Source organism: Corythoichthys intestinalis, chromosome 13 (assembly GCF_030265065.1).
Source record: "Corythoichthys intestinalis isolate RoL2023-P3 chromosome 13, ASM3026506v1, whole genome shotgun sequence".
In the NCBI taxonomy this organism is placed as follows: domain Eukaryota; kingdom Metazoa; phylum Chordata; class Actinopteri; order Syngnathiformes; family Syngnathidae; genus Corythoichthys; species Corythoichthys intestinalis.
Window position 1 is genome coordinate 53,455,719 of NC_080407.1, and position 8,272 is coordinate 53,463,990.

At 45.0% G+C, this 8,272-nt stretch overlaps 1 protein-coding gene across 3 annotated transcripts in view; it reads right to left on the reverse strand.

Moving 5' to 3' along the window:
* Window positions 1-7,350, reverse strand: part of LOC130928857 (tumor necrosis factor ligand superfamily member 10-like) — a 31,398-nt gene extending 24,048 nt beyond the window's left edge. The window contains exons 1-3 of one of the 3 annotated variants that reach the window (XM_057855638.1): window positions 7,076-7,350; window positions 6,310-6,997; window positions 3,281-3,636 (exon numbers count right to left, since the gene is read on the reverse strand). In XM_057855638.1, the coding sequence (XP_057711621.1) occupies window positions 3,281-3,502 (222 nt within the window). In that variant the 5' untranslated portion in view covers window positions 3,503-3,636; window positions 6,310-6,997; window positions 7,076-7,350. Of the gene's footprint in view, window positions 1-3,280; window positions 6,998-7,075 lie in introns of all 3 variants that reach the window. The other 2 variants (XM_057855639.1, XM_057855640.1) reach the window with 2 other exon arrangements.
* Between the last annotated feature and the right edge of the window lie 922 nt (window positions 7,351-8,272).

The following is an 8,272-nucleotide window of genomic DNA, read 5'->3' on the forward strand; positions in this document are numbered from 1 at the left end:
TTGAAGTATGCGATGGAGCACCATCTTGCTGCAGAATTTGTCCCTTTTTATGGTTAGCAATGTAAGAGGCAGCTAAGAATTGTTGATATTTCAGACTCTTTATGTTGCCTTCCACCCTGCACACCCCCATACTGGATGTAACCCTAGACCATGATTTTGCCATCACCAAACTTCAGTTTTCTGAGTGAATCTTGGATCCATGCGGGCTCCGGTAGGTCTCCTGCAATATTTTTGGCGACCGTGGTGTAATTCTACGGAGCCCCCGGGTGCCAGGGTAGAAGAAACAAAAATCATAGCTAATCTGTTCCCACAGTTTACTGATCTATGGGTACAGTTTAGTAATATGTGGGTACAGATTACTAAACTGTGGGTACAGATTAGCTATGATTTTTTTTTCTACCTAAAATCTGTACCCACAGATTACTAAACCGTACCCACAGTTTAGCAATCTGTACCCACATATTACTAAACTGTACCCACAGTTTAGCAATTTATGGGTACATTTTAGTAATCTATACCCACAGTTTAGTAATCTGTACCCACAGATTACTAAACTGTACCCACAGTTTACTAATCTGTACCCACAGATTACTAAACTGTACCCACAGATTACTAAACTGTACCCACAGTTTACTAATCTGTACCCACAGTTTAGCAATGACCAGGAAACAGTAGTCACCAATGTTTGGCTGGGACTCCAAACGCCGAAGGACCGACAGAGCAAGCACCTGCACGTTTTGCCCTCGGCGAACAAAGGAGTTTTAACAGGTAACTATTATATGTATATACTGTGGGTACAGATTACTAAAATGTTTAGTAATCTTTGGGTACAGATTACTAAACTGTGCGTACAGATTAGTAATCTGTGGGTACGGATTACTAAACTGTACCCACAGTTTACTAATCTGTACCCACAGATTACTAAACTGTACCCACAGATTACTAAACTGTACCCACAGTTTACTAATCTGTACCCACAGTTTAGCAATGACCAGGAAACAGTAGTCACCAATGTTTGGCTGGGACTCCAAACGCCGAAGGACCGACAGAGCAAGCACCTGCACGTTTTGCCCTCGGCGAACAAAGGAGTTTTAACAGGTAACTATTATATGTATATACTGTGGGTACAGATTACTAAAATGTTTAGTAATCTTTGGGTACAGATTACTAAACTGTGCGTACAGATTAGTAATCTGTGGGTACGGATTACTAAACTGTACCCACAGATTAGTACATTTTGGGTACAGATTAGTAATCTGTGGGTACGGATTACTAAACTGTACCCACAGATTAGTAAACTTTGGGTATAGATTAGTAAACTGTACCCACAGATTACTAAATTGTGGGTATAGATTAGCTATGGATTTTTTTTTTCTACCCTGGCACCCGAGAGGCTCCGTATATTTCAATGCAAGATTCATCTGAAAAATCCACCTTTTGCCACTTTTCCAGCGTCCATCCTTTTGACAGCCTGTGGGCCTTGGCAAATGCCACACAGGTTTTTAATTGTGTGCACCCTTAGAAATAAATAGTCTGAAATATCAACAAATCTTAGCTGCCTCTTACATTCCTAACCATAAAACAGGACAAATTCTGCAGCAGGATGGTGCTCCATCGCATACCTCAAAGTTCCTCAAGGCAAAGAAGATCAAGATCGTCCAGGATTGGCCAGCCCAGTCACCAGACATGAACAGGATGAAAGAGGAAGCATGGAAGACGAAACCCAAGAATGTTGATGAACTCTGGGAGGCATGCAAGACTGCTTTCTTTGATGTTCCTGATGTCTTCATCAATAAATTGTATGAATCCTTGCCGAAGCCCATGGAAGTTATACAAGATATTAAATTTGGATCTCACATCACCACTACTTAATTGGCTTATGTTATGTAACATATTTTTGTTTTTGAAGTACATTTTTGTTCAATTTTCACACTACTTTCTGTAGGCGACAAAACTTTTGTCTTGCCAAAATTTGACCTTTCAGTCATGGACTGTAAATGAGTATCGCTAGTAGTCGTCCAATCCTTTAGAACCGGGAGGGCGTCACGAGTTCTTGTTCTGTAATCCTAACTCCTATAAATCAGTTGTTGAGGTTAGGGTTATGAATGAGGTTAGCAAGTGACACCCCCGTCTTGAAGGCTGGAGACAGGACTTTCTCAGTTTTTAAGGTTCTGGATGTTCTGGAATTAACTTGTCTTTGTCATCAGATGCTTTCTGTGTTTGCGGAGAAATTGCCTCAACCCCCTTTCAAGTCATTCGGGGCGTCAGAGCCCGTGTGACATTAGAATTGCAATCCTAACTCCTATAAATCAGTAGTTGAAGTTAGGGTTATGAATGAGGTTAGCAAGTGACACCCCCCAACTTGAAGGCCGTAGACAGAATTTTCTCAGTTTTTAAGGTTCTGGATGTTCTGGAATTAACTTGTCTTTGTCATCAGATGCTTTCTGTGTTTGCGGACAAATTGTCCCAACCCCGTTTCAAGTCACTCGGGGCGTCAGAGCCCGTGTGACATTAGAATTCTTTGACATTCATGTTTGGGGGCAATGCTGGAGAATTCCACATTGTTGCTCACAACCGGCTGCTCTTGTTTGCAAATCAAGGGGGGGTGCAAGGGGGAATTTCCCCCTCCCCAAACAAACACACGCTTATGTGTTTGATGAGGCCTGAAAATATGTTGGGACTGAATACACAATATGTCCAGTGTTACTTGAAAAAGCACCTTTTTGTGCTCTTGTGACCTGCTAGCTTGTTGTCACGCTTTCTCTTTGCAGTCGTAAATACGATGTGGCGTCCGACTTGGCGCAAATTAGCACTGTGCTTGGAATAATAAAGATAAAGAAGCTGTTAGTGCCACTGTTCCCTTCGGGGATCTTATCAGCTCGCCCGTCCAAACAAGCACCCGTCACATGCCCCCTCCCAGAACAAGAGTCCTCACACTAGTGAGGACGTAGCAGCTTGTTTTCACAGTCGAGCGCATCTGGGCAGATGTGCCAAAGGTACCCTGGCTCGGTCACGGTCCAGACACGAAATATCACCGTTTATTTGTCAGCTTTCTCGCCTAAACAAGTCAAAAACACTTCCAGATGGAGGCGCCACCTCTGGGAAGATTGTTTGGATTGTTGCTGTGCACAAAAGCGCATACAGCTGTGATTATTTCCATAAATGAGCTCCAGTGTGGAGAAACACATCATCTCGGGATGACTTCACGAGAGAAAAATGCACCACTCGCTGGAGCAGCGTTTGGGTTCTAGAGCGCAGAAAAGTTTGCTGGAGGTCTTACCTGCGAGATGGACATGTTCAGGTAGACAAAGAGCCCGGTGGTGGAAGCCACTTGCAGCACGACTACCACTACCACCACTAGGGCCACCCACATCTTGGAAGGAGCTTCCGGGCGCCCCGCGGGGCTTCGCCCCGAGGCTGGAACCATCATATAGGTGGTGGACTCGCTGCTCACAGATCTGAAATAATCCTGCTGTTGCTGCTGCTCGCTGGGGCTGGCCATGGCGCCGCCCGCGCATGGAACCCCGGGGACAGGCACCAACTTTGCTTAGATCTCCATGCAAGAGGACTATACCCTACAGCAGGGACTGGGCCATGCCTGCCGGAGCCAGCGAACGAGTGGACGAATGGAGTTGCCTGTGAGACCAAAACGGCGAGAAGCTGCAGAGGGGTTGGCTTAACCTCTTTGTCACCCGGGAGGGGGGGACAAGGGAGGAGCAGCAGGCAGAGGAAGGCGTGCAATCGACCCACAACTTGGAAACTTGCTTTCACTGTCAAACGCTGGAAAAAAAAGTTCAGAGTCTCTGCAACGAGAGACAAAATGTGAGGCGGCGAGAAAGACCAGTTGCTTGCATTTAGGTTTCTTGCATCACTTTTTGTTTCTTTTGGAAGACTAAAAAGATGCAGCGGGACAGGGAGGCCACACGAGGGCGCTGCAGCTTCCAAAGAAAACAAAACAAGGAGGATGTGCTGTACCTGTGGATTTCAAGGCACTCGTGTTATTTCTAGAGATGTCCCGATCGATCGGCATCACGTCATTTTCAAAGTATCGGAATCGGCAAAAAAATATCGACCATGCCTTTTTCAGTTTTTTGTTTTATTAAATCGTTTACTAATTGTATTTAACGTTACAAACATAATATGTTACACTCATCCAGAGTCTTTAGTTTAGGCTTGAGGTAGGGTTATCAAATTTGTCCCGATAACGGCGGTAATTAATTTTTTAAAAAATGTATCACGTTAAAATTAGGGCTGTCAAACGATTAAAATTTTTAATCGAGTTAATTACAGCTTAAAAATTAATTAATCGTAATTAATCGCAATTCAAACCATCTATAAAATATGCCATATTTTTCTGTAAATTATTGTTGGAATGGAAAGATAAGACAAGACGGATATATACATTCAACATACGGTACATTTTGGACTATTTGTTTATTATAACAATAAATCAACAAGATGGCATTAACATTATTAACATTCTCTTAAAGCGATCCATGGATAGAAAGACTTGTAGTTCTTAAAAGAAAAATGTTAGTACAAGTTATAGAAATTTTATATTAAAACCCCTCTTAATGTTTTCGTTTTAATAAAATTTGTAAAATTTTCAATCAAAAAATAAACTAGTAGCCCGCCATTGTTGATGTCAATAATTACTTACACTAATGCTCATGGATGCTGAAGCCTATAAAATGTCGCACCCAAGCACCAGTAGAGGGCGGCAAAACTCCATAAAACACAACAAGTGAGCGTTTCACTGTGTACTGTCATTTAAATCTCTCTGAGCGGGGCATCTGCGTTAATTGCGTCAAATATTTTAACGTGATTAATTAAAAAAATTAACGCCCGTTAACGCGATGATTTTGACAGCCCTAGTTAAAATATTTAACGCAATTAATGCATGCGCTGCACGACCCACTCACACATTGTCGCGCTCAATCTGTAATGGCGCCGTTATACCTATATAGAGAGATTAAAGGCAACGTAAAATGAGTAGAGTGAATTTTGGCAGCCTTTGGAGCCTCTTTTTAATTGGCTAAAGCCTTACAATCTCTCTCCCTATGATTAGGAATATCATGGGAAGCAATGTGGGGAAGCAAGGTAGCAACTGATCTTTTTCGTAACACCTTATGTTATTTCCCAACGCAGAGCAGATATATCAATTGGTAGCACTACGCACAGTCATGGTTCCACTTCCCATCATGCATTTGGGCATGGCTACAGTATCATTTACAACAAATACACTAGATGGCAATATTTAGTCACAATATACAAAGTCACAAGTCTTTCTATCCGTGGATCCCTCTCACAGAAAGAATGTTAATAATGTAAATGCCATCTTGAGGATTTATTGTCATAATAAACAAATACAGTACTTATGTACTGTATGTTGAATGTATATATTCGTCCGAGTTTTATTCATTTTTTTCTTAATGCATTGCCAAAATGTATATGATCGGGAAAAATTATCGGGAATGATTGGAATTGAAACGGGAGCAAAAAAAATAAATCGGATCGGGAAATATCGGGATCGGCAGATACTCAAACTAAAACGATCGGGATCGGATCGGGAGCAAAAAAACATGATCGGAACAACCCTAATTATAACACACATCTCCCATTATTATTATTTATTATAATAACAGGTGGGTTTGAGGAAGCTCTCTGAAAGCGAACCGATGTTGCGGTTCCCGCCTTTTACTCCGGCTGCTCTACCAGGCTAGCTGATGCCAGGGTACTGCCTTTTTTCTCCAGGTGTTGGTGGTCCACCTGGCTGACTGCTGGCGCTTTAGCTGGCCCCCACTCCAGGTGGCGCTGAATCTGACCAGCTGCTGCCTTGGTAGCAGCCTCCTGCCCCGGCTTGGCTGGCTGGCCTTGAACCTGCTGCACCCGGTCCTGCCCATTAGCATGATCGCTGCAACTGCCCTCATCGCCGGTTGTTGCTTTTCTGACTCGTTTTGAACCATCTTCCTTCTTTTTGAAAAAAAACAGTACATCCAACTGTCTTTTAGGCATGTTGAAATACCGTTTGATCCTGGCTGCTTTCTCCCCAGATGACGCAAATTTCCCAAGTTTCTATTTGTTTATATGCCGGATCTGCCCAAATAAGTCCCGGAATACAGGGAGGCCCAAATCAAGAGGTGCCGGATCCTGTTCCGGCAGGATGCGGCACAAATTAACGCCTGGTTCTAGTTTGAAACTAATCTATTTGTTGTTGAAAGCACTTCAGAGAAATCAACATTTTGAAGTCCTTTTACTCAGAGCAGCCGTTCAATCGGCCATTTTTGTGGGGGGACCAACTACTCTCACCTGTTGTGAGAAACATACTGCAGACCGTACCCATGTTTTGGGTCATCGGCGGTGAGGGAAGCGTGTTTGGAGTCTGCAAGGTCGCACGGCGGACCGCAGACGCGCTCGACCAGACCGCAGCACCTGCCATTGGCGGACGTGACGGTTGGCTTCTTTTCAGGACACAGACAACATGTTGATTGCCAGAATCGGGATGAAATCACATGGGTAAGTCTTCAACCTTGTCGAGCACTCGCTGCTTTATTTTCGTCATTGGGTAACAATTGCAAATTGTGTAAGGATGACTGAACACATTTTCTTTTTTTCTTGCTTTTCCTTGGTCTCAACAAGCTTCAAGACCTTGTTAAATGTTCTCATGTGCTGCCATCTCGTGGACATTGAGGGCTACTGCAAAAAAATTGAAAAAACATGACGCTTCTTAAGACTGTCCAGGGTCACAGTACATTTGCGCTTCCTCGAGAGAGTCGGCGATGATGCTTTGGGCCAGCCGGCTGGCAAGCTCCCCCACCGGGTCCAGACCGTTCCGGCCATACCAGAGACAGCTGACGATATCCCTGGCCAGCGTGTCCGCGAACTTGGCCGTGGCGCTTTCGGGCTGGCACGCGGGCGCATCGAAACCCAGTTGCGTTTTCTTCATGTTGACGATGATTCCCCCAGGACTTTCCCTTGAAGCCTCCATCGTGGCTTTCTGTGAAGTGTTTCCAATTCACAAACAAGATAGGATTGGGACGACATCCAAACACAAATGTAGTCAAAAGCAACTCACCTGAAGGTTCCACGCTAACTCGGCAGTGCTGAATGTGCACGGAAATTGTGACGCTCACTTCCTGAGCGATTGGCAGGAAGTTCATACACCGCACTGCGTGTGTTTGTGTACAAAATACACGAGCTGTTCAACTTGAAATGAAGAAAGAGGGAACAAGTGCTCTCTGTGACGTCTGAATGACTTTAGGGCAGTGGTTCATAACCTTGCCAAAAGTGCCAAACCCTTGAGTTTCACAGTGCATTAACCGAACCCTTTGGAATTAGAAAAATCATTTTTCAAATTCAAAATCGATACATCTAAGCTAGCAAGCTAAAACCCAAATGAATTTCCATTCAATTTTCCATCCATCCAGCCGTCATTTACAGCTTAATTTGGGGTCGAGTCTCAGGGGCAGCAGCTTTAGCAGGGATGTCCAGATTTCCCTCTCCCCAGCCACTTCAACCCTTCAGCAGGATCCCAAGGTGTTCCCAGGACATCGTCTCTCCAGCATGTCCAGGGTTGTCCCCCAGGGCCTCCTGCAGGTGGGACATGCCTGGAACACCTCTCCAGGGAGGCATCCGAGCCACCTTAACTGGCTCCTCTCTACCCGGAGGAGTCCCTTCCGGATGACCGAACTTCTCACCCTATCTCTAAGAGAGAGCCTGGACACCCTACGGAGTGAACTCATTTCGGCTGCTTGTACCCTAGATCTTGTTCTTTCAACCAGCTCCTTCGCCAGGATCCCAAGGTGTTCCCAGGACATAGTCTCTCCAGCATGTCCAGGGTTGTCCCCCAGGGCCTCCTGCAGGTGGGACATGCCTGGAACGCCTCTCCAGGGAGGCATCCGAGCCACCTTAACTGGCTCCTCTCTACGCGGAGGAGTCCCTTCCGGATGACCGAACTTCTCACCCTATCTCTAAGAGAGAGCCCGGACACCCTGCGGAGTGAACGCATTTCGGCTGCTTGTACCCTAGATCGGGGTGGGCAAACTATTCCACAAAGGGCCGCAGTGGGTGCGGGTTTTTGTTGCAACCCATTAAAAGGACACCTTTTCACCAATCTGAAGTGCAATCAGTCGATTGCTGGCAGGTGCTTCTCATTTCTGCTGAAATCTCATTGGATAAACTATTTAAACTCTCTGTGCTGGGTCAGTTGGAACAAAGACCAGGACCCACTGCGGCCCTCGAGGACCGGTTTGCCCACCCCTGCCCTAGATCT